Raw genomic sequence first — 25,048 nt, 5'->3', positions numbered from 1 at the left:
TATCCCCGTTGTCACGTGATGTTCTTATCTCCTATTTACCTTGGATGTCGTCAATATCATCCAAGCTCAGCAGAAGGATATAGCCTAGCTTCTCTGTCAGTCTCATGTGGTCTATGACATAAGACATCTATGACGTCAGATGTCATAGATGTCATATCCATATTGGGAAAATATGGCCACATGTTGTCCAACTTAAACCGCAACCACTTGGGTTGCGGTTTAACTTGCAAAACGTCCTGTCCCTTTTATGCCCATATATGGTTATCCCTGATGTCATCAATATTAAGCCCATATCTGGGAATGTCCATATATGGACATATTGTGTCAAATAATCTCATGTGGTCTATGACATCAAACTGAGACAGACCAGAGAAATCAAGGGGGTAAAGTGATCCACTTTTTTCACTTTAAAACTACCATAAAAACACAAAAACCCACAGCGTCGGCATGTTAAATATGCACCATACAAAAATGTACATAACAGAATCTTTTTAAATAAGGTTTGTCCTGCCATTTCCACCCATGGGCAGAAAGAACAGGACACCCCCTATAAAAAAAAATATAAAAGGGTTTACCAAACTTCTCAGTTGATCCTTATGTAATTTTTCCTGTAGAATCAATTTCTGCAAAGTATATTGTTGTATTGTGCATAACTAATGAGATAATTTGCATATCAAATATGCTAATTAGCTCATTAATTATGCACAATACAAAGATGTATATTGCAGAAATGAATTCTACAGGGAAAATACATAGGAATCAATCAATTGAGAAAAGTTTGTAACATAGAACATATTTGTGTGAAAAAATCATATTTTCCACAGCACTATCAGGTCCTCTCCTTCATGGCAAGGGGGAATTTCAAGGGGCTTGAAAATATGATCGTCACATGACCACAAAATGATGTGTTCCATTGCCTAGATACAGGGGGTGTCTCAGTTGATCCCACTCTCCCCTACTCCAGTAAAGTAAAAGTACCTCAAATTGTACTACAGTACTTGAGTAAAAGTAGTCTGCTTAGTTACTTTACGCCAAAGTACCTCAAAATTGTACTACAGTACTTGAGTAAAAGTAGTCTGCTCAGTTACTTTACGCCACTGCTCCACAGAGGCGTCAATTGGGTATGGCAAGCTATAGCAGCTGCCATACCTTGGCTGCAGGGGGAAATAATAAAATGTACTTCTCATCGTGCCTGTTGCTAAGGTATGGCAACGTGACTGGTGTCTTGCACGCACGCCAAGACACCAGTCATGTTGCCATACCTTAGCTTTTGCTGAACTGACGCCACTGCTGCTCCATCCATAGACACAGACAGACAGGCAAGAGGAGAAGAGAGTCCGACCGGCGGGGGAGCCAAAGTAAAGGATAGGAAAGGGGGCTCTGGGCTGTGTGTGACGTGTGAGTGAGTTTGTGTGTGTGTGTGAGAGCACTGAGCAAAGAACGAGACCAGACTACAGCTTTTTATTCTTGACGTGCAACGAGCCCGTCTTGTATTGGAGAAGGAGGAGCCGCATTTCTTGACGTTCCAACTGGGGAACGGGACCTCCACCAGTCGAACGAACCACCGCTGTCCACTGTGAAGAAACAAGAAGACTTCTTGTGGGATTTAAAAAGGACATTATCTGTGTCAACACTGACTTGCGAAATTTTAAGGGAAAGGAAGGGTTTCCCCTCCGTATATGGGACAAGATTTTGTACGCTTTTATATCGCAAAAACGGTCGGAATAGTTTTTAGTTTATATATGTCTTGTGTGTATATATATTGAGCTCAGAAGTCTCCTGCACTAAAAAAGGGGAGTGTGTTTGGCAGCTATGAAAGAAAAGTAACGTTAGCTTCGCTGTGCTAGCCCGACTAGCTAAACCTAGCAGTGTGTGCTAAGCCCTCTGTGTAGCAGCAGAGGAGGGGCGGTGGGGCTTTGTAGCATTGCAGATCTGCCTTTGCTACGAGGTGTTGATGCGTTTTTGTTGTCGCCTGCCGCCGCAGGAATGGGGAAATATCACAAATATATTCGTCAACTCGCCGGAGCTGTCGGTCCACTGCATTGACGCGCGGCTGTTATTTTTCTATTTTGAGAATATCCCTTTTTCTGGGGGAGGAGAAAGAAAAACAACAAGAGTCGTCCCGAGAAAGGAAATCCGACCAGGCAGCCAGGGCTTCTTTCAGTGGGGATCTGCAGCCGAGCGAGCCGGCCGGGGCAGGGTCTGTAAACTGTAGTGTGCTGGGGTTCTTCTTTTCTGTGTTTTATTATGGGGGGACAGATCCGATAAAAAAAAATGAGGAGATATCGCACGTCATTCCCACCCCCTGGATACTGTATTATTGATAAATGTGCGAGAGGGAGGTCATGAAAAGATCTGCTTCAACCTGGAATTAGCTTGTGCTTGCCCTCAAAGCAAAGTTTCCCCCCCTCCTCCTCCTCCTCTCCTAACACTCAAGGTGAGAGAACTGATCGGCCTGCTGCGTCGCTAGGCCGAGGGGTATATCGAGGAGGATCGCTCGTTTTCTTCTAACCAGTTCCCCCACCGCCACCTCAGTCAGTCGGAACCACCATGTCGGGAGAAGTGCGTTTGAAGAAATTGGAAAAGCTGGTCCTGGACGGGCCAGCTCAGTCCAACGGCCAGTGCCTCAGTGTGGAAACCCTACTGGATATTCTCGTCTGCATCTACGACGAGTGCAACAACTCCCCGCTAAGGAGAGAGAAAAATATTCTCGAGTTTTTGGAATGGGGTAAGATTTTCCCTTTCTTTCTTTCCCCCCTCCCCTGCTTTTTTTTCCTTAATTCAGCCCCTTTTCTTTGGTAAGATGATAGGCTAATGTTGGTGCAGTGCTGTGGCCCTCCCTACCCCATCACATTCCTTTTATAGTAGTAGTGGGGCTCTCTCAGGCTATCCCCTCCCTGTGCAAGGCCACTATAGTTCAGAACAATTTTCACAGCCAGTTAGCATACTATTATGTTTTTTTTATGGGCGTGTGTGTGCTTTTTTTTGGAGGGGGGGGGGGGTTAACTTTCCACACAGCCTCTGGTGTTAAACAAGTCTACTTTGTTGTAACAAAGTAACAAAACAATGGTGTGATGTTGCTTTTTGGCTGTGCAGTAGTAGGACATTCTAAAAATGAATGGTTTGGTAAAGGTTACAATTTTGCAACTTGCCCCCACTCCCCTAGAGAAAGCAAAGCTAAAACTCATACACAAGAGGACCACACACACAAACGACTCAATCATGTGTGTGGAATCGTGTGTGTTTGTATTATGTGTGTGAGTGTACAGGGAGAGGGAGGGAGGGAGTGACATCGGGGGTTTGGTTTGTGCATGAACGTGGAATGTGAACAACTCACCTTTTTATCTAGTTGAGAGGCCTAGCTTGTTGCCGGAGCATGCCTGCTTGTCTTTAAAAAAAGAAAATCCCATGACACATGGGCAGCAGTTTCAGGCAATGATGAATAGAAGTGCCTCGTTATTACCTCCACTGCAAGCAGAGGTGTGGATGTTCAAATGGGATCAAATTGACGCAGACAACCTCTTAGACGCTGTTACATAGGCCTAAACCTTTAGCATAGTACAGATTGGGCATGGGCAATGTCAGTGGCACCAGCAGTCATACAATTGGAAACTGATGACACCAGGCAGCCACCAGTTAAATGCAAGGCTAGTTGGTTGATAAAATTGTGAAAGTTGCTGGTGTATTATGTATGATGGAGCCGACCCTACGACCAGAGGAGACAACACAGTTAGGGTGACAGCAGCTGTGATCAGCAATATATATATAGCCATCTGTGTTTTCATTTTATGTCAGCCTTTGTCCAACGGTTACACCCCGCCATTCCGAAACACCGCTATTCCGAACGTTGACTTCTAACCTAACCCTACCCCTAACCCTAACCCTAACCCTAACCCTAACCCTAACCCTACCCTTAACCCTAACCCTAACCCTAAACCTAACCCTAACCCTGCTTCGGAATAGCGGTGTTTCGGAATGGCGGACTGTTGCCTTGTCCAACATGCCAACCCCCTGTTCTGCTCCTGCAGGCAACGTTACCAGTTTACCTGGCTTCAAAGTGCTGTCTGTGCCCTGTCCTTTAGAAGAGGTGCCTTGTGCTATGTGTGCCAAGTAATGACTTCACTCTCTGACATTTTCCTGTGTTGACACAGGACACTCTCTTACTGAACTAACACAGTAAAATCCTTAGTGTTAATTTAACTCTGACGAGCATACAAAAGGAACCAAATGGACACATCCATTTGGTTTTAAATTCAGATTTTAACACAGGGATTTGACTGCACCGAGGCTCTCACAAGGCTTACTTACAGATGGATTCTGTAAGTCGAAGTCCCCAACTTTTGTCATGCTTGCTGCTAGAGATGTGCCGATTGATCGGTGAGTGATCGCGATCGGCCGACAATACCTCTATCGGCTATGATCGGTATCGGCTTTGCTGATCTACAAGCTAGATCACAATATTTATCTGTGGGACTGAATGTTACCTCAGCTTCAACTCCTACAAGTTGAATTGGACACTAAAGGACCTCAGCCTGCAATCTCCTAATGTTTATACTTAATATACAATGTCAATGTTTTGTAAGAAGAATCATTAAATATATAAATGCTGCTACAGTAACACAATAAATAGAAGAATTTATGGATTTGACACTGTGATCGGGAATATCGGTATCGGCAGATACTGATTCCAGTTGATCGGTGATCGGTATCGGCCCCAAAAATTGCAATCGGAGCATCAATACTTAATGCACCACTGTTGAGTGTACCCCACACCTGAGAGAAGAATCCTACGGTTTCTGGGTGAAAACAGAAGCTTTGTGTTGAACTTGACTTGAATGTTGTATCCTAAATGGTAATGTTAACCTGACTGAGGTGGTGAATTTAGAATGAAAGACTGAAAAATGTCACAGGGCGGTGCTGCAAAAGTTCACGCGCTGATGATGCAGAGTCCCAGCTATGTGTTTCAGCACCATGCATGGTAGTCAAACACAAACATTTGTGCTTGGGGCGTTGAGAGGCAAAACAGCAGAAGCAGATAATGCCGTGAGTGAGTGAGTGTGGAATGGATTTCTATCTTTTAAGGCCAGCATGGTTTGGTAAGCCAGTTCAAGTGAAATGGTTATGATTTCTTAGGTGTTGTGATAATGCAGGTCCAACGAGACCATGCACCATTTGTGGCAATCACAAGAGTTACCCATCTAAATGGTTTGCGTAAATTGTGAAATGATGTCACTGCGGCCCTATTATGACATCAAAGCCCCAAAGCGTTTGTGACTGAATGCTCCCTTTATAGAGCAGATCGGATCAGAAAGTCAGCGTTATTACACGCTCGAAACGTGGCCTAATCCCACATACAGGGGGAACATTCTAGATGTGTGCCTCATGAAACATAAGATCCCTCCCTGCTAGTCTGAGTGATCTCTTTTGTCAGTTGCTCTCATGGAGGCCATGTCCCCTCCACCACACATGTGCAGAAAGAAAACGCTACAGTATTGTATCTTTGTCATATGCGGCCTATACGACGGTACATAACGTTTTGACAAAGAGATATAGCCCATGTGAGAAAGATAGACCTGTTGTTCCTTCTCAGAGTGCGCGCTATGGTCGCCGAAGACAAACATTTGTATTGGGTTTACTTTTCTTCTTGTTTGGTGACCTCATTTCAGTTGAAATGGAGACCCTACCATGACCTGCAGCCATAGGGGAAATGAACAGTGTATGGCACACTGTATTCTGATTCCACACATATACTATAGCGCTTACTGCACCATACCCACTAAAGGGGGCCTTCTCATGTATTCTCTTATTTCATAATGACCTGATAATGGTTGGCCATTCAGGCTAAGCAGATTGTTATGAGAAGAATGGAGACATCAGAGGGAGAAACATCAAGGGGAGACCACCTCATCAGTATCACCCAAAAATAAGACGTGATTAAGTACAAGAATGGCTTGTGTTTTCATTGAGCAAGTCTGGAGATTACATGGTTGGAACTTGGGATTCTAACAGCTCCAGCATTAGTGCACAACTGCACATGGTGATCACATTCAGTTCAGCCTACCGTATCTGTGCATTCTGTGCATTATCTGGTACTAGGCTAATTTAATCAACCACCAAGAATTGAACCCGCAGTGAATTGAACCAGTGGCAAATAAACGCTTGTTTCTGTTCTGAGCACTAATACACTCAGCCCTCATCAGTTCACAGTGGAACAAATATGGTTTCATGCCACATTTTATTCAGTCTGAGTGGCAGGATGTCTTTGTTGGTCCAGTATTTGATGTCTGACACAACACTCCCAGTCATTTCTAGTGGAGGGATTCTGTTTTCCTGCCTTTCTTTTAAACTATTTCCTGATTTTTTTTCTTCTTCTTGTTGTTTTGTGTGCCTGATTTCCCTGCTTTGGGAATTGGAGGTGGGGTTGGTTGACTGAGAATGGACTGCCATGCCAGCCCATAATCGGCATCCAGCAGTGAGCCAGCCAGGTTCTTTCTCAGCCTAGTCAGAATTTTAGCCTGCAGTGGCCAGCTGTTCAGCTGCAGTTGATGTGTGCTCCACCCTGCAAGGCCTTTCTTTATTGGCTGCATGCCTCGTGCACTATTCACAGTACACACACACACACACACACACACACACACACACACACACACACACACACGCACACACACGCACGCACCGATTGTTTGTATGCTATGCTATGCACATGCAAGAAATAAGAATGTGGTGCCATATACTGTACATGATATTGTATATAGGCTACATTATGCATGCATACAATAGGTATAACGGCCATAGCTATACAGACTAATTTTTTATGCTTTTAGTTGGTTCTGTTGGTTTTCTATTGGTGTTCCCCATTGCCCACTCGTCTATTCCATACTACACATGTCTTGCATCCATCATTGTCAAATTTTTGTTAAATAATTCAATTTGTGTTGCTATCAAAGGCGAGCTTAATAGTCAACATGGTCTAAATGCTGTTAAAGAGATGCCCCTCCACCCAAACTCTGGTCAGTCTCCCTCTTAAAAAAACCTCAGTTCACCAACCTAGTGAACCTAGTGCATATGGCTTTGGATTTAACTCACATCTGGTGGTAGTAATTCCACCTAAAAGATTGCTAATCACGCTGCAGCAATCATTTTTAACTATAGCAACATTAACCATGTCTGATGAGCTTCTGATGAGCTGAGCAGCCCGTGGCTTGTAGTTTGAGCAGCGAATTGCCCCGGCCAGGTGCAGACTGGGCCTGGCAGTAAAACACATGGTGAAACTATTTCTAACAAATCTCAAGAGGGCAGTTATCAGATCACTGTGGGGTCATTATGATTGGATAATGTTGGTGATATTATTGACCTGTGGTAATACGTCAAGAAGGAAACAAAGTATTACATGTTATGTTTAACTGATAAAGAAAGTAATTTGCTGCTCAAATGGATTGAACTCAGCCACCAGAGCCATCAGTCATGGATGTTTCTTTTTTGGTGTAAATTTGAGTCATGCAATGAAATGACATGCTCTGATTGAGAGCTTTTGTCACATCCCTAACATCTGTGTTGATGTCAGACCAGGGATGGGACGATATGAAAATTTCATATCACGATTATTGTGACAAAAGAAATCGCGATTTACGATATTATCGCGATAAACAAAATCCATTAACCTGGGGAGGAACATTTGCCAAAAAATAGCCGATCTACAAGCTCACAATGCGTTGCATTGCGACGCGTTGTGAGCTTGTAGATCGGCTATTTTTTGGCAAAGGCATTTGATAGAGTGAAAAAAGACTGTATCAAGTACGTATATTATAAGTACCTTTTACCGATTATAGAGGGTTTAAGTAGTGCCGGATATGCAGCTCAGCAAAATAAAAGGTGAATTGATCCCAGTGCATGACGGAGGACGATATCACGATAATTTAAATCTCCATGAGATGATAATCGTGAGTGTTTTTTTATCACAATAATATCGCGTATAGTCCCATCCCTAGTCATGGATGTTTCTTGTTTTGGTGTTTAAAATTGAGTCATGCGATGATGAAATGACATGCTCTGATTGAGAGTTTTTGTCACATCGATCCCTAACATCAGTGTTGATGTCGGACCCTAAAATCCTGTATGGGGCCGGGCTCTCGTCAGTCAGGACATCCTTCCATACCAATCTGGTTGCTCTGCCATTTCCTGTGTGGCGGTTCCGCTGGGCAGGGGGAACAGGAAGGAAGGAACCACAGGGACTCACCAAGCCACTCTCTGGGCCTAACCGGGGTACATGATGTCATACCAGGAAGTGGGCTAGCTGTATTGTATTGTGTTGTCGTTGTGCTACTCGCCGGGTCAGTCCTGTGCAACAACCGAGACAGTCTGCTGTTGGTGTTACCAGGGAGGGAGCCCGTCTGATTTACACTTCATTGCGTGCTGGTATCACGAAAATTGCAAGAGATCATTTACAAGCTCACACTATGTCGTGCTGCGGCACGTTGTGTGAGCCTGTTAGATTGGCCCTTTTTTCCGGACACAGTGCGGCCGGAACCAAGTACTCAGGCATATTGTTGCGTTGTTTGTTGATTAATTTTCTCCGTCTTACTCATCCGCTTGCTTAATCGTTTATTATGTGGGATCACACAACCCTTTCCCCCAGGCTTCACTGACTCTCATTCCATCTCACTCTCTCTAACCCTCTGTCTCACACACTGACACATAAGCCCATTTTCCACTGGCCCAACTCCACACCACTCCACACCACACCGCCCACTTGTGCCAGGTTTTCCACTACAAGGACCTGGGTAGAGTGGTGTGAAAGTGGTACTAAACAGGGTACTAAAAAGTATCCACTCTAGAGTAGGTCTGAGCTAGGCCAACAGGGCCAAACACATAATGACTGATCACTCACTGACGTTTCATTTAGACCACCAGGATATAGTTGTAATACATTAATAATAGATTCTATTGTGTTATAACCACTATTATAATCTATTATAGTGTATTTTAATTATCATAGTAATACATTAATACAAATTTATATTGTATTATAATCACAGTTAAAAGGGTCAATTTGTTTCTTACCGATAGGGGTACTTTTTTGTAATGGAAAATGTAGATATTCTTATGTGGTGTGGTGTGGTGTGGTGTAGTGTGGTGTGGTGCTAAAACTGCAGTCGAAAAGGGGCTATACACTCAGAAAAACACTCTGTCCCCCCCCTCTCTGTGTATCTCTCACACTATATTTCTCTCTCTCACACACACACACACACACACACACACACACACACACACACACACACACACACACACACACACACACACACACAAAGAGCTTTTTCCATTGTCCTGAGAGGGCTGGCTGACAAACAGCCACACATAGCAGAGGGGCCCCGGCACCTCCCGTTCTCTCCTGCCACTCCACTGCAGACAACACAGTGTCCCAGCTCGAACCCAGCCCACCACCAGCATCCACTTATGTTTTATTGGTCTCTTTTCTCTGATCTTCCACATTTCATTTACTCTCTGAATTACCCAGCAGTTGGCCTCAAACCTGCCAAAGGGAGAAGCATATAGAACTATAGATCATCCTTCTACAACTAGGTAGCTGAGTAGCAGGGAGGTCCGCCATGGCCCATGAGGTAGATGATGATGCATGTGCAAGAAAACTTATTGAAGTAAAAAGGTAAAATCAGATGGGTGGAAGATTATTACTGAGGCCACAGGTGGTGTGCTGTGGATGACATTAGGGCTGTCAGCTGCGCTCAGAAATTCCAGTTGAATTCCGGTCTTATAAATTGTCTGAATTTCGATTATATCCTGCATAGAAAATGTCCCCAGTTCAAATATGATTATTTATATTTTGGGGGGTCGCGGCCTGGACAGTTTGGGAACCCTTGGCCTACCAGACAGGTACATTTATCCTGCTGGTGTTTGAACAGCGCCAGCTTCAAAAATACATGCTCGAGGCTGGTTTGGCAAAAGGCTAGAATGAAGATACAAAGGATTTGTCAGTGATTTGTCGCACTCACTGAATGTAGGTTACATAGTAGTGTTGTATCAAAGACCATCAGCGCACACTGGGCTTTGCTTGAATTGACATTTAACATAAGCCGCTACCCACGCCTATTTGGATATACCTTTCCCCCAAAGTTATTGTTGGGTTTGCTTACTTATTATTTGCCAGCCCTAGACCACATAGATGGCTATGAGAAACAAAACAAATTGGGCTTGAATCTTGATAGAAAAAGGTAAAACGGTGTGAAAGATGTCACATGGAAATCCACAAATGATAACTGCAAGTCTTTAAAGTAGTCAATTTCATGTATCCCTGCAGTGATGTTTTTGCAACAGGCATTAGCTGCCATACTTGAGTGATGTAATTTACATTGGAGCAGGAACTACAGGAGCACAGTTATGTAATCTTCTCTCTGTTTGGTTCAGGATTTTTAAAAAACTGGTTAACTTGACTAGCAGGGTGGGTGGGTGTTTTCAAAGCACCCGCAGCCTGTCTATAAAAGCAAAGATAAGGCTGTTGGAAGTTTTGAACCCATTCATGAAACCACCTTTCATGGAAATGGCCCAAAACCATTCTAAAGCCCCCATATTACCAGGGTCACAAACAATTTCACATACGTTGACATAGGGTTGAGTCGCGCTGCGATGCGTTGTGAGCTTGTAGATCAGCTATTTTTTGGCAAAGACATTTGATAGATAGTGAAAAAAAGACTATCAAGTACGTATATTATAAGTACCTTTTACCAATTATAGAGGGTTTTAAGTGGTGCCGAATATGCAGCTCGTCAAAATAAAAGGTGAATTGATCCCAGTGCATGACGGAGGACGATATCACAATAAATTTAATCTCCGCAATACGACTATCGTGAGTGTTTTTATCACGATAAACGATAATATCGCTTATCGTCCCATCACATACGTTGACATGACCGCAGAAGAGGAACACCGAGTCTAGCAGTCTTGTCTACCAGTTCAATATGCAAAGGAAAGGCTGCTAATTGTGATGTGTCATCAGAAAACGCCAGGGCCGGGGGCGTCGCTCCCAGAGGCCAGAGCTCAGGTTATTAGCAAGCCTCTTGGGACCCTGGGAATCTGACTGCAAATGGCATCTCTCTTGGGTGTTCACTGTTCAGTCTTGACATCTCTCCACTGTACTTGCTCCAGCAGATGAGCAGCTTTTTACAGTAAATGTTAAAAGAATATTCATAAGCTGGCTGTTGCTTAGTATTATGTCCATAAAGTATTACTGCTTTGCTTTGAGATATGATTTTTTTTCTTTAACTGACATGGCCATGAAACCTAAGACCATATACAGTACATGAGCAGCCATAGCCAAATGCATGCTGACAAAATGTTTACTGGTGGGTACTAAGCAATCATCTTCTTGCATCAGTACCAACTTAAATTATCATTACTAGAACACATACTTGTACATTTTTGGTATATAGTTGAAACAGTCAGGCTGCTGGTATAGGATACGCTTGGTTTCTCATAGGCACAAGATAAAGAATTTCAGTGCAGCTACTGCAGTTAGTATTACGCATTTAACATGAAGACGAGATGCATGACATGCACTCATGCGCGCTGTGTGGATGTGCATGCGTGTGTGTGTGTGTGTGTGTGTGTGGCTGAGGCCGATTCTATACATACAGAAAGAGGAATGTTACACAGCTCGCTCTGAAATGACTCTCGAGCCCAGAGGAGCAATTAACAAGTCTATCCTCTGCCAGCGAAGTCTAGACCAATGACATGAGCACACACACACGCACGCGCCTCAGACAGAGCAACTTTGTTTCCCAAATTATAATTTTTTATGTCGTGAAGGGGTAAATTTATTCAAGCTACACAAGAACTTACCCCCCCCCCCTTTCTACTTTTCTGTCCGTATTTCAGCTGAAACGGATCCGGTGCCAACTGGCAACAGCGCTTGCTCACATACTTTAGTCTTTTCCCCTCGCTCACTGAACTGGGGTTTTGTTTTGAGCAAAAGGGAGAGCATCCAAACTGCAGGATGTGAAGTGTCAACAAAACTCCCAACAGAAAAATGCGTAACAGAGACTTGTCTTTCCCTGTGTCCTTTTCACCAAACCGTTAGCTGACATTCTGGAATGCAACTGTCGAGCATAAAAAAAAGGAGAATACACATACAACGGTTTACAGTAACGACACTAAGAAACAACAACATACCCATAGCAACATATCGTTCACGACTCCCATGCTCTGATTGTGAAAATGTTTCCCGTTTGCGTGTGTCCGTGTGCCAAGCAGAAACTAAACTATGAGATGGACAAATGTATCAAAGGACAAAGGAGGACCACAACAATGGAAATAAGCTCTGAAGCTGTATTGTGCTTATCCTTTTGACAAATATGTACAAATATGTTTATGCAAATGCATTTTGTCAAATAAAGATGCCAATCAATCAATCAGTCCGTCCGTCAACACACAGCTCCACCAGCTTTGTTTGTGGAGCTATTATTTATCTATGAGCTACGATATGTCAAACAAAACCACAACCAACACACAAACAACTGCCGCCACATCATATAGGACATGTACCCCTTGTTTGTGCCCCAGTGTCTCCATTCATGAATCTCTCACTCCCTTTTGGCATCTGGGGCTGTTTACTTGTGTGATTGGATTCCACATTGGTACACAGGTCATCTGATCACAAAATAACTTACTGCAATGAACAAGTGAAATAGTGAATGAATGAACATCCCGTGCTGCCAAACAAACACCGCAGTGTAGACAATTAGTTTTATCTTGCGGATAGGACGGGAATCACAGTCAAGTCTCCCTGTGTTAATTGAAGGCTGTTCACACACCAAGCTAACTATAGCTATACATTTCACCATTGTCTTTGTTATAGCTGTGTTGTGGCTGTGGACTCGGTTTTCTATTTATTTTTAACTATGTCTATAGTTATTGGTGTGAATGCCCTTCAGGATCTTAGTTGAACTAGAATGGGAATAGACTAGTGATCTTTCGTTCCTTCTTTTCTATCGTTCTTTCTTTTACCGATATTTGTACCATAATGGCTGTTTACTAACCCTGGAAATGTTGTGTACCATAATGCTTTCATGGCTGTGACTGTGATGTGTGTTTACTAAGTTTGTGTAGTGTTTGTCTCACGTTGAGTACATTTCTAAGGTACATCCAAGCGCATAAAAATAATCATGTGATCTGAATTGCGAGAATTGGAAACATACTTCTGTTATGAACGTGGACTGTTGTTAGCATGCTTAGTGCACTACCCATTCATTATTGCACTTGGAGGACAGTCTATCTATGATGTCAGTCTTGTCAGAACTGTCTAGGACTTCATATGGTTGACATCAGGGATCTCCATATATGGACATAAAAGGGACATCAACCGACAGACTAGATGGATATGGAGAATTGCAGATTTATAGATGGTTATGGATAACCGCCGATCTGCCCGACTTACAAGTCGGCACATCACTCCCTGGGGTTCTCGAGTTATGCGAGGCATGAAAAGGATTCTTTGCATGTAAGAATCCTGAAAACTCAAAATTAAAGTACACAGTACACTTAAGGTTATGGATTTGTTTATGCTCTTTTGTTTTATGAAAGCACATTTTGTTTCACAACGGAGCCAGCCATGTCTGTCTGTCTTAACATTCATGCCTGCGATATGCTCTTTTAAATAGAACCAGGCCAGACGCCATTCATTTCCTCAGCACCAATCCCCATAAACAAAACAGAACCGAAGGCCTTCAGAGGTTTTTTGATACCCTTCTTTGCTGAATGGAAGCACATTTGATTTGATTATGCAATAGAGTCATGTTTCTGACTGTCTAACATTCATACACGGTTTTCCAAATAGAATCAGGCTGTAGACTCAAATAATTATTCCAGTCCCAATGTCCAAAAAAAAACAAAAAACAGAACTTCAGTTCCTTCCGCACATTCCTGACATTTTGAAGGTGTCTGGTTCCTGCCCGGGGCCTGTTCAGTCCTTTTATTTAGCTGTCTAATATGGCTATGTTTAATCTAAGATTCCAAAAATGTATAAATAATACATGTCAAGAAGACACTCACACTTCTTTGACTGCCGTGGCTAAGGTCAGAGGGTTTAAAGACGGGTTAGAAGGACAGGAAGAGAGGTCACATCTCTTCTTAAAAGTACAGCCCAGCACTTTTGCCCCGATAAATCTATCAGCTTGGGCGTGTGCCTCCTGCCCGGCCCTCGCATGTCTCCGACCCTCCCGGATGAAAACTATTAGCAGCTCTTTAAAATGAGCCCTCTAGGAGTCTTGCCAGTAGAGCTTCATAAATAACATGGATGGGGGAAAACTGCAGCATGTGAATCTGATCCTCAGTTCTTTTATGCCTACTCCTTGTCTTCTCTCCAGTTCTCTCTCTGTCGATTACAGGATGCTTCTCTCCCTGTGATGCACAAAAGAATAGTCAAGAGTTTGTCATGGAAGCCCAGTGACACGCAGCAATGGTTGTCGGGATCGGGACTCAAACCCGCGACACGCTCTCAGGCATCAGAGCCTATGTGGTATGCGCCTGGACCAGTAGGCCAGCAGGCGCCCCTAACTTTGTATTTTATTTATTTAATTGAAGTTTTAATAAAACATTAAGCAATAATAAAAAAGACCCCAAAAGTGTAAAGTAAATAATACCACTTTAACCAGATGCCCTATTCTGAGCATGGCATGATAATAGGCTAACATTCAGTGAAAACAGGTAAACATTTGGTGAAATTAGAAGATCCACAAGCTATTGTAGAGCGGCTATTTTCTGCAGAGATTCAGTGTAGAGGGAAAAGATTTGGGGGAAAACTTTAAGTATTGTCCCTCGAGGGACCCCGGTCAATTCCCTTCAAGGTTATGGTTGCTGCGCTGACGCTGAGCCAGTGGAGATCAATGCGGCTTGCCTTGTTGTCTTATAGGGAATACAAGTATCATCAAAAGAATATGACTAGCCAAGAATTGCAGTATCATGTCCATCTGTTTTGTCTCAAAACGTTGCCCATGTGTTATCGCTTGAACATGAAATACACTTGCAAGGCTATAAAAGCTTGGCATTATGTGACTCGGTAAAGTCAGACGGCAAGATTTAACTCTATTAAACTCTCTGTCAGAGAGGGATACACTTTGACACCCAACTTCAACTGTAAAACATGGGTGAGATAAGACTTTTATCTAAATTACAGTATGGACCAGAAGTGGGTACAGCAGCAACAAAGATAAACCAACAAAATACATCATAAAATGTTTTAATCATGTGGCCAGCCTGTGATGTCTGTCGTCTACAACATATCTATCACATATGACTCCAAATTTGGGAAAGATTTCATCCAGATCCGAGCCAATGGAGGAGGTAACTAGAAGCAGTGCTCTTCCGAGCACAGGTCTCCACCAGGCCACACAAATCAGCCTGTTATAGCGCCACCATGAGGCTGATTTAAAAAATGTGGGGCAGAGGTTCTGAATTAGCATCCAGGGAGTGTGTGTGCTCAGTTTGGCAGCGATCGGGCCAACAGCGCCGGAGATTAGCTGGTAACAACCAGGCCACACAAATCGGCCTGTTATAGCGCCACCATGAGGCTGATTTGAAAAATGTGGGGCAGAGGTTCTAGATTGGCATCCAGGGAGTGTGTGTGCTCAGTTTGGCAGCGATCGGGCCAACGGCGACTGAGATTAGCTGCTCACAAACTGCGAGGACGCACGGACGGACGCACGCACGGACGCACGCACGCACGGACGGACGGACGGACGGACGGAGGGGAAAACATACTCTCCCTCAGCCTTCGGCTGGTGGAGACAATAAGTAAGTCTGTCAGTGTGCACAATAAATTAGATGCTGATCAGTCCAGTGGTTTGTAAGATTAGCTCTGAACAAACAGACACGCATGCTTTTCTTTGCTCATGCTCGTCCCTAAAAGGCTGTCATGAATAGTCTCTCCCATTCCGCGTCTTTCTACCACCTTGCCACAATCTCTGGCTGGTGCTTTTTGTCCCTCTGTGCGTGCCGTAGCCTGAGCATCCCCATGCCATGATGGCTGCATTTAGCACAGGACTCAGCCTGTGAGTCTGTGTGTGTGAGAGAGAATGAGAAAGCGCTGACTCAGGTCCCCCAGCCCCTCATAGCTACTCTGCCTGTGGAATTTGGAGCCGAGGTGCAATGTTAGGGAGCAACAGCAGCTGTTTAGCTGAGGCCAGGCCTGGCCTTTTGTCTCCCGAATGCCACCCATCCCCTTTCCCCCCAACTCCCCGGTTCACTGTCACTCTATCTTCTTCTCTCTCTGTATCTCTGTCTGTCTGTCAGTCTCTCGCTCTCTGTCTCTCTCTCTCTTCTATTTGTTCTCTCGCTCCCCGTCTCATTCTTTCCCCAGCTACCCAGCCCCTCCCCCCTCTCAGACTACTAGATGCCAACTCTGCCTAGTGATAGAGAATGCAGAAGGGATCCAAAGGATCCATCATTACTCTCTTGGAGTTACACTTACACTGAGGATTTTATGATGATTTGATCCTATGGATCTGTCCTTCCTTATTGTCCTTACTGTTTGAGAGTGAGTTATGTGTGTATCATACTATCATCAGTATTGTATTAGAGAGTCATGAAATCAAATTGTCCTATGACAGTGCAGAGCTCAGTAACATTTCTATCGCGTCTTTGCCGCATACATGCAGTGCTCGTACACGCACACACCGAGTACAGTGCTACAGACAAGACATACACTCTTACACAACGCACAACCCAGCTCCCAAGGTGGTGTATGCTATGAAACTCTAATTATACAACAATTTCTCCTTCTGCCAAATAGTCCTATCCAAAACGGCTCTTGGAGCACTCTGCTACACTAAGCCATGTGATTGGGCATAGCTTACACATGGTTAGATATAAGTATGTGGGCTGTCATATTCCTTGGGCCTTGTGGTGCAACACCAACCACATTGCTTTTGTTGTGATTGCTGATTCATTTGTCATTTAATTCTTGTCATTATGGTATTATGTTAAAGAGGGTTATGTTCAGGTATAAGGTTAAAAATCACTGTTTATGTGTATTAGGTTTAGATATGCTAATTTTGGATATGATGTTAAAAGTACTAGTTTAGGCATGTGTTTGTTGTGTTTACAATCAGGTGGTACTCTGAGCGAAGTTTTGGTTTTGTGATGCAATGTAAGCTTGTAGATCTATCTAGATTTTCTGTCATGATTAAATACATAACAATGGTTAATGCAATTGTATGCACACTTCAATGCCAGTGGTTGTAGTGGCACTCTCTAGTTTGTCCATTCTGCTGTACTGCATGTGCTCTGATGCAGCACTGCCTGATGCATGTAGAGATGACACTTATGGATCTCTGTCCTTGACTTTTGGTGCGCTGGTGATTTTGACGGTGATCTTGTCTATTTTTAGGCCTACGTACAGAGTGTACGTACCTACCTATACTGCTGTCTGTGGGTGTATGTGATGCACATATCCAGTTCTCATTGCCTACACCACAGTGACATTTTCTGTGTTCAGCTGGCACTGGCGCCCTCCCTTCCGTTTTTACAGTGGTCCTGCATGACTCTAATCAGATCAGATAGGGCGTGTGGTCAGTCAGCACCTCTCCATCCACCTTCTCATAGCTAAATGACAGGCATTCAACTCAACAGTGGCAGGGCCTCACATGCAACTGATCTGCTGGTCCATCCGCTGGCCTGGCCTGGCCTGGTCTGAATCACCATGTTGTCTGGCTGCATTCACGGCAACAAGAAATGAAGCTCCTGTTTGGCTGCTGTCTGCTGCCCCGCTAATCTGTTTAAATATGTTCATCTGTGAAGCATGTTCTCAGCACTCTGAAAAGAGTCGCTGCATTGAGACTCGCTGGTGAAAATGAGGTAGTGGTTTTGCGGTTTGGTTATTGAACGGGTTGTTGTTGTGGGTGCCATGTGGTTAGAGGAAGTGGTGTGTGTGTGTGTGTGTGTGTGGGAGGGTGGTGGTGTTATGACTGAGATTACTGAGTGAGAATAGTCATTTGACGCCTAATTTAGGCTCCGTAAAATTTAAATAGCCAATCTACAACGCATTGTGGGCCTGCAGATGGCCTGTTTTCGGCGTGACAAGTATAAATCAGGCTTCAAGTTCAGCATGTGTAACTGTGTGCGCTCAAGTATGAATGTGATTGTTTTATTTTTTACAATGCACTCTGTACGGATTGTGGCATTGTGGTTGTCCTCTGCACTGGCCGCTATAATACTCACCTACACTGCTAGTGTCGTCGTCGTCGTCGTCGTCGTCCCCCCCCCTCCTCACACACACACACACACACACACACACACACACACACACACACACACACACACACACACACACACACACACACACACACACACACACACAATCACAATTCAAATCAAAGGAGCATTGTTGGCATGAGAAAACATACGTTTACATTGCCAAAGCAAGTGTCACAAATAGAATAAAAACAGTTGAAAATGGAGAACATATATGCAGTTGGAGGGGGTACAGCATTGTGTAAACACACACACTCATGCACAGGAAGATGCAGCGCTTGCTTCAGTTCCCCTCCCTCCCTCTCCTCAGTCGCTCTCTCCTGAGAGGACTCGGTGTTGGGGGAAATCCTGTGGTCGCTCCGATTGTCATCTCAACTGTCTGGTGATGGAGACGTCTCTGGTGTTAAAGTCTATATTCAGACTCGGGAGTCATACCTCACTATGTGCTTCCTCCCCTCACTTAACCAGCATGACGCATTAGCAACGCAGCACAGCTCCCATAGCTGGCCACAGTATGTCTTTGTTTGTATTCCATATAACCACATGAACTCTAATGTCCCTATTATAACAATGCCCACAGCCCAGTGGGCATTGTCATAGTAGGCGTCGAACAAACGTTCAGTGAAAATAGCCAATCTACAGGCTCACAAGACGGCAACGCATTGTAGAGCTTGTGGATCGGCTATTTTCATCAAAGAGATTTGGTGGTATAAAGGGGAACAAAACGAGGCGGCCAAGTACAGACCCCTGGGTGTCAGCGAGTTTTGAGTTTAAGTGGTTAACCAATTTAAACTTGGCATCCCTATTTTGGGCATGGCATTATAGGCCAAAAACAACCCTATGTGTGCCGTGGTGATTTAGTTTTGTAATTGTTGTCGGTCTGCTGTGATTTATTTTATTTCTGTTAACTAGAGCGGGAAAACATTTAGCTTCTATTCAACAGAGAGAAGTACCAACAAATGAGGATAAATGAATGATGTATCAAACTGGTATTTGCACTTTTCCAGTCACTGTCACATTGTACCGCAACGGTACCACATTCCCCTTTAGCTTCTCTAGGATGCATTTAGAACATAATGTGTGTCTGTCTCAGCGTATTGACGTGTTTATTCACATTTGTAATTGTATGCAGACTTCATATCACACACTCACTGCCTCCTATTACCCACAAATCACTGCATTGTGTTGAATAATTGGTTTTCTTACCTCATTAAGGAACACGCACGCACGCACGCACGCACGCGCACACACACACACACACACACACACACACACACACACACACACACACACACACACACACACACACACACACACACACACACACACACACACACACACACATACATACATCCACCCTAATTATAAAGTTAAATTCAAGGTCAGGTACTAAATAATATATATAATATGCCTAAATATCTAATCATTTGCTATCTTTATGCTTTCGTTCCAAAAGCTAAGTGTAGACAGAGACAGGAAACGAAGGGCAGACAGACATGCGAGACAAGCTGGGGGTTGGATTTGAACCTACTGTAGGTCCTTGCACTAACAAGGAGGATAATGGTCTGCACACTAACTGGCTGAGCCACCAGGCACCTCGATAATTAGCTTTTTACACGGTTTCCCCACCGTAAATATTGAATTTTCTGACATTTTGAGATAATTATCTTCCATATGTTTCAAATGGTTTTTAGCTCCTGGTCAGGATGCTCAACCTTAATTGCTTAGCTGAATCTCCATCTGTTTCCTTAAGTGCCTTATTTGAGCAAATATGTTTACCAGTAACGATAAAATGTGTTTAGGAAATGGAAGTTGAAACTTGACACCAAATGACTTTGCCGAACATAGCCGATCTACAAGTTCACAACGTGACACGTTGTGCGCTTGTAGATCCACTATTTTCACGGAATGTTCAACATTATGACATGCCCAGAAGAGGGACGCTAGGGTTCAAGTAGTTAAGGTTGCATTTGCCTCCCACATAAAATAACCCCAAACATAGCTAGCGGTTAACCCCAAATTAAGCCTGTGTATTATAGCGGTTGCATTTCTAAGTTGTTATATGAAATTGTGTAAACATCAGCTTTAGTCCATTATAACTAACTGCAAGAGTTAGTGAGCCAAAGTCACATTAATGAAACCCTTTACCGCACCTAAATACATCTCCTTGGCTTGAGGTGGCATGAAAAGCCACATTACTCCCTCCCATTTTAAACAGGGTTATTTGTCTGCACGTTACTGGAAGTGAGATAACAAGGAATCGGTGTCGGCGGCAATCACCTGGACGTCTTGTCTCGCAGTCAAAACAAGGGCCTGTCCCATCGTAGCCCTCAACACTAACTCAATCAGCTTATCGCTGAGGTCACACAGTGCTTGTAACCCTTATCTGCTACTGGCACTATTTGGCAGCTGTGCTGATGTGGTTCCCTTTGCCAGCTAGCTAGAGAGTTTCCCCAGCCTTTATTTGATTTTTGGGGGGAGGATGAGACCAGAGTTACCATAACATTTCTTCAACATTGCTATTATTGAGTTTGACGTCCCACTTTTGCCCTCTCTACTTTCTAGTTTATAATATGCATCAGTGAACACAGCAAGTATCTAACATTCCTACCTTCCTTGGGCAATGCACTCCTTGCCATGTGTCAAGTTCAGTCGACCACAGTAGCGTTTGAGCTTAGGGTGGCCCTTAGTCACCCTGGTCTACCTGTCGAAGTGTCCCTGGGCAAGACTCTTAACTCATTGACTGCCAAGGCACGAGTTTCACGAGTTATTACAGTACTCCCAGGCTGCCACAGCCCGAGTTTCCCGAGTTGGAAGCCATTTTGAAAATTTTTTTTTTTTTTTTTTTTTTTTTTCCAAAAATCTTTTTTATAAAAAAATTTCTAAAAATGCCTCAAATGTATTAGGCATGATCGCAATTGCGAAATTGCATGTTTAGCCCCATAACAAACACATCTTTCAAAATGTCAAAAATTGCTGTTTTGTCTGACTTTGAAGGCTTGTATCTCATGAATGCCTGAACGGATTTCCAAGCGGATTTTTTTGTTTGAAAGCTGTTAAAAAGTACTACACATATGGTGCATGATCTAGGCATGGGCGTGCACGATCCGTGCACTAAAAATTGATCCGTGCACTAGAAATTTAGGAAGGTGGCAGTGTTTGTTTTGTCTGACTTTGAAGGCTTCTATCTCATGAATGCCTGAACGGATTTCCAAGCGGATTTTTTTGTTTGAAAGCTGTTAAAAAGTACTACATATATGGTGCATATATGGTGCATGGGCGTGCACGATCCGTGCACTAAAAATGTATCCGTGCACTAGAAATGTAGGAACGTGGCATCCTGGTACTTGGCGGCCATCTTGAAAAGGGCATTCAATGAGTTAACATCTTACCGTCCCCATTTCAGTGATGTCGAACACTCCTGGATCTCTGACACATATTATTAAGGATGGATGCATACAACTCGCCATCGATGCTTCCACGCATTCATGCAGAACTCGCACATTATCTCTGGGTCATGGGATCGAGATGTATAATTCAGATTTTTCAGAACTCAATCCAATTGGCTATGACTACCTCCCACAGGTTGCCGGATTGTGAGCTTGTAGATCGGCTATTTCCAACTGACTGAAAGGTATATAGGACTGAAGTGGGTATGTCTGGGGACACATTTTAATTTCTTTAGGATCCGCTAGATAGAATCATCCATGGGTGCCAGGACCCACTACATTGAAAATCACTGCTATCTTGGGGGAAAAAATTAAGAAAAGAGAATAAATGTCAAAATAGCAGAACAAGCTCACAATATGTTGCATCATAAGCTTTTAGATGGCTATTTTTGCTATTTGTCGTATTGGTCATCTAAAGAAATGATGTACCTCACTGTGTTTTCTTATTTTATTCTGATGGCTGTTCCATTTTAGTCGCTAGAAACAAAACAAAAACAGCCAAAATCCCAACTTCTATCGCCTCACAGAGAAAGTGTTTGGCCCTGCCTCTTTCTGTGTCCTGTTTCCCAGTCTCGCTGAGCAATTTTGCAATAACCCCCTCCTCCTGTACCCTACGAAGCGTAATTCATTTTTCAGCGGTCACATGTGTCTTCTTCCTGCTCGGAGCACGGAGGCAGGTCTCAACACGCCCAAGCCATAGCCAGATGCATATTTTCAGGATGCTTTTTGGTTACAAGTCCCAGCACTGACACCTTTCTTCTCAAGGTTATAATTAGTAGCCAGGCTAGCCTTCTCCAGCCGTGGGGACTGAGTGCGGCCTAGAAAGTGTCTCTTGTGTAGGGCTGCAGTGGAAGGTGTGTGTACTGTAGTGTGTATGGACCTACACATGTACATCTTTCCACCTTTTATGATGGAGAAGACGTGACTAAGAATTTAAGCCAGTCATCTTCTACACCTGTAAACATGTGATGCGAGTATAGTGACAATAAAGTTATGTTGAGCTGATATAGCCTCGCATTTCGGTCCCATCCATTTATTTTGGGAGCAGAAGGCGGTAATTTTGTGGTTGGTTCAGATTTTGGCGACGCTAGGCTGCCGATGATGGCCCTACGCATTACTGTTGCGTCTCTCTGGAACAGCAGCGGCCACCTGCAATGGAAAACTGGTGTCACAGTATTAGTCAGGAATCTGACTTCCTTTTTTTTTCCCTCTTCAGATTTTCAGGACACAACACTCCCTTAAAGCCATACTGTGTAAGATGCCCAACTAGTGGTCATTAGCCCTATAGCAAACCGCGGTCGCGTCCGCGTCTTTCGGACGTTTTTCGTACCTTCAGACCCCCGCGTCTGCCTCCACCTCGCTGAGATCTATCTTTTAAGGGGTCCCTTGTTCCTGTGCGTTCAGTAATTCCAGAGATACGGACTCCTTCACCCTGCCTGGTAGGCGAAATTACCTAGAGAAGGGATGGTACAAACGGGCGACAACAAATATGGCTGCCATAGCGACCCCACTTCAAGATGCGCTGTGATTGGCCGGCAGTTGTATAACCCTCGCTGTGATTGGCCGGTAGTGTGATGACGCAATTTTGGCGCGAGATCCGGTCCACGGCAAGGATCTCAGTTTACATACAGAGAAGGCTTTACAGGCTGAAATTCACGGCGCGGATCTTCTAAAACTTTTGTGATTTAATAGTTAGGAGAATTTTAAGATTTGTTTTATAAAAAAAGTTACATAGTACAACTTTAAATTATTGATGGGGGAGATTTCCTGTTTTCTTGTCTTTTTCTGCTCAGTATACAATTTCCTGCTTTTAGTTTTGTCCTGATGTCAGCTGTTAGTGTGTATACACAGCTACACACATAAGCACATGTGCACACACATTTGGTGGTATAAATGGAGAGCAAAAATTGCTCTCCATTTATAAGCCATGGGCCAGAGTAAAGAGTTTAATGGCTCCTGTGTGCTTTGATAAGCCACCTGCTGCAGTTAACAGTCTGCTTCCAGTGGCCGCTGATGCTAGAAAAAGCAACTGATGCAATTTCCTCTCCAGCCTCATTCTGTTTTCCTGTCGGTGATAAATGACGGAACATAGTTCTCACTGGTCTTAAAGGGATTCAAGCTCATCCGCACTGCCAACGAGCGAGCGTTCGTACGAAACACTGTCCTCATATGGCGTGTCGGCCATTGCGTTGCAACATAGCCTGAACCAATCAAATAAATGAATAATAATAACGTTTTTGGGGGTGGTACATGGCCGATGAAACCTCGCTCAAATAGAGACTCGAGACTGCGAGTGATTATTACAGGGCTAGACGACTCGTTCACTCGCGGTACGTCAGGACGATCTCATTGACACAAATGTATTTTAATGAGATTTCATTGTTTGTTCGCTCGCGTCGCTGGCAGTGCGAATGGGCTGTTACTGTACGCTGCAATATTTTATTAAAGTCATATCAGAATCACTTCGGAACCAATTTTGGGTGTGTCTGATATCTCCTCTTTGATTGCTTTGCATCAAACATGGATGTAAGGGTTAGTAATTGCAAGAAGTTTTATGTTTTTAACTTACACAGATCATGGAGCTTAACCCCTAAATGTGAGGTGTCAGGTGTTGTCAGTCACAGAAAAATATATTTGATTGACTATTAAGTGACTATACATTGTACAAAGCTATTGTGAGAGCAATATGTACAGTGATGTAAACAACACTGCATTTTTCTGGAGTCTGGACCATGTTTTGGTCTGTAAAGAATTGGCAGACTCTTGCGATATGCTCATTTGAAGACACGAACGCTGCAATTTCAATATATTTGCAATTCATTTTGCATCCCTTTTCCCTACTTTTAAAAGCATCCCAAAGTTCAATATCACTCATTGCCTGTTGCTGCTTGCTAGGTGGCTAGGCTAACCCCACCCATCTGGTACCTACTTAGGTCAAAATTAACCATGCAGTATTAAGTATTGCCCCTGGGACTGTGCACGCTATTTTTAATGGCTGAATACTACTCTCTTATAATACAAAACCTGAGTTGCGTTGGAAGACGAAGGGAGCTGCGATGCCGGGTTTTTTCCCCCTTCTTGCCTGTCATTGTCCCTCTGTCTCCACGGTCCCCCTCAGCAGCCCCAGGTCTTTCCTGTTGGCCCCAGCCTGGGCACACCTTGCTGGGTTGTTTCCCAGAGAATGAAAGGGATGAGTTGAGCTTGAGTTACCGCTAGCATGACACATATCGCTACAGGGAGCCTCCAGCCGGACACGTCTTAGCGCTGAATGGAGAGAAAACACCTGGGTCATCCGTAAAGCAAATGCCACCCTTTTGTTTTCTCCCCAGTGAGCACACAGGGGG

The 25,048-nt window shown here is 43.8% G+C and overlaps 1 protein-coding gene across 2 annotated transcripts in view; it reads left to right on the top strand.

The window, feature by feature from the left end:
- Nucleotides 1–1,524: 1,524 nt before the first annotated feature.
- The window catches only part of cdc42bpab (CDC42 binding protein kinase alpha (DMPK-like) b), a 151,528-nt gene continuing 128,004 nt past the window's right edge, over nucleotides 1,525–25,048 (top strand). For both annotated transcript variants that reach the window (XM_080744008.1, XM_080744007.1), the window contains exon 1: nucleotides 1,525–2,728. In XM_080744008.1, coding sequence (XP_080600134.1) covers nucleotides 2,551–2,728 — 178 coding nt within the window. In that variant the 5' untranslated portion in view covers nucleotides 1,525–2,550. The remainder of the gene's footprint in view (nucleotides 2,729–25,048) is intronic.

Source organism: Nannobrachium achirus (genome assembly GCF_963921795.1).
Source record: "Nannobrachium achirus genome assembly, chromosome: 16".
Taxonomy (NCBI): Eukaryota; Metazoa; Chordata; class Actinopteri; order Myctophiformes; family Myctophidae; genus Nannobrachium; species Nannobrachium achirus.
The sequence above is the reverse complement of the archived record's forward strand: the minus strand, read 5'-3'. Positions and strand labels throughout refer to the sequence as shown.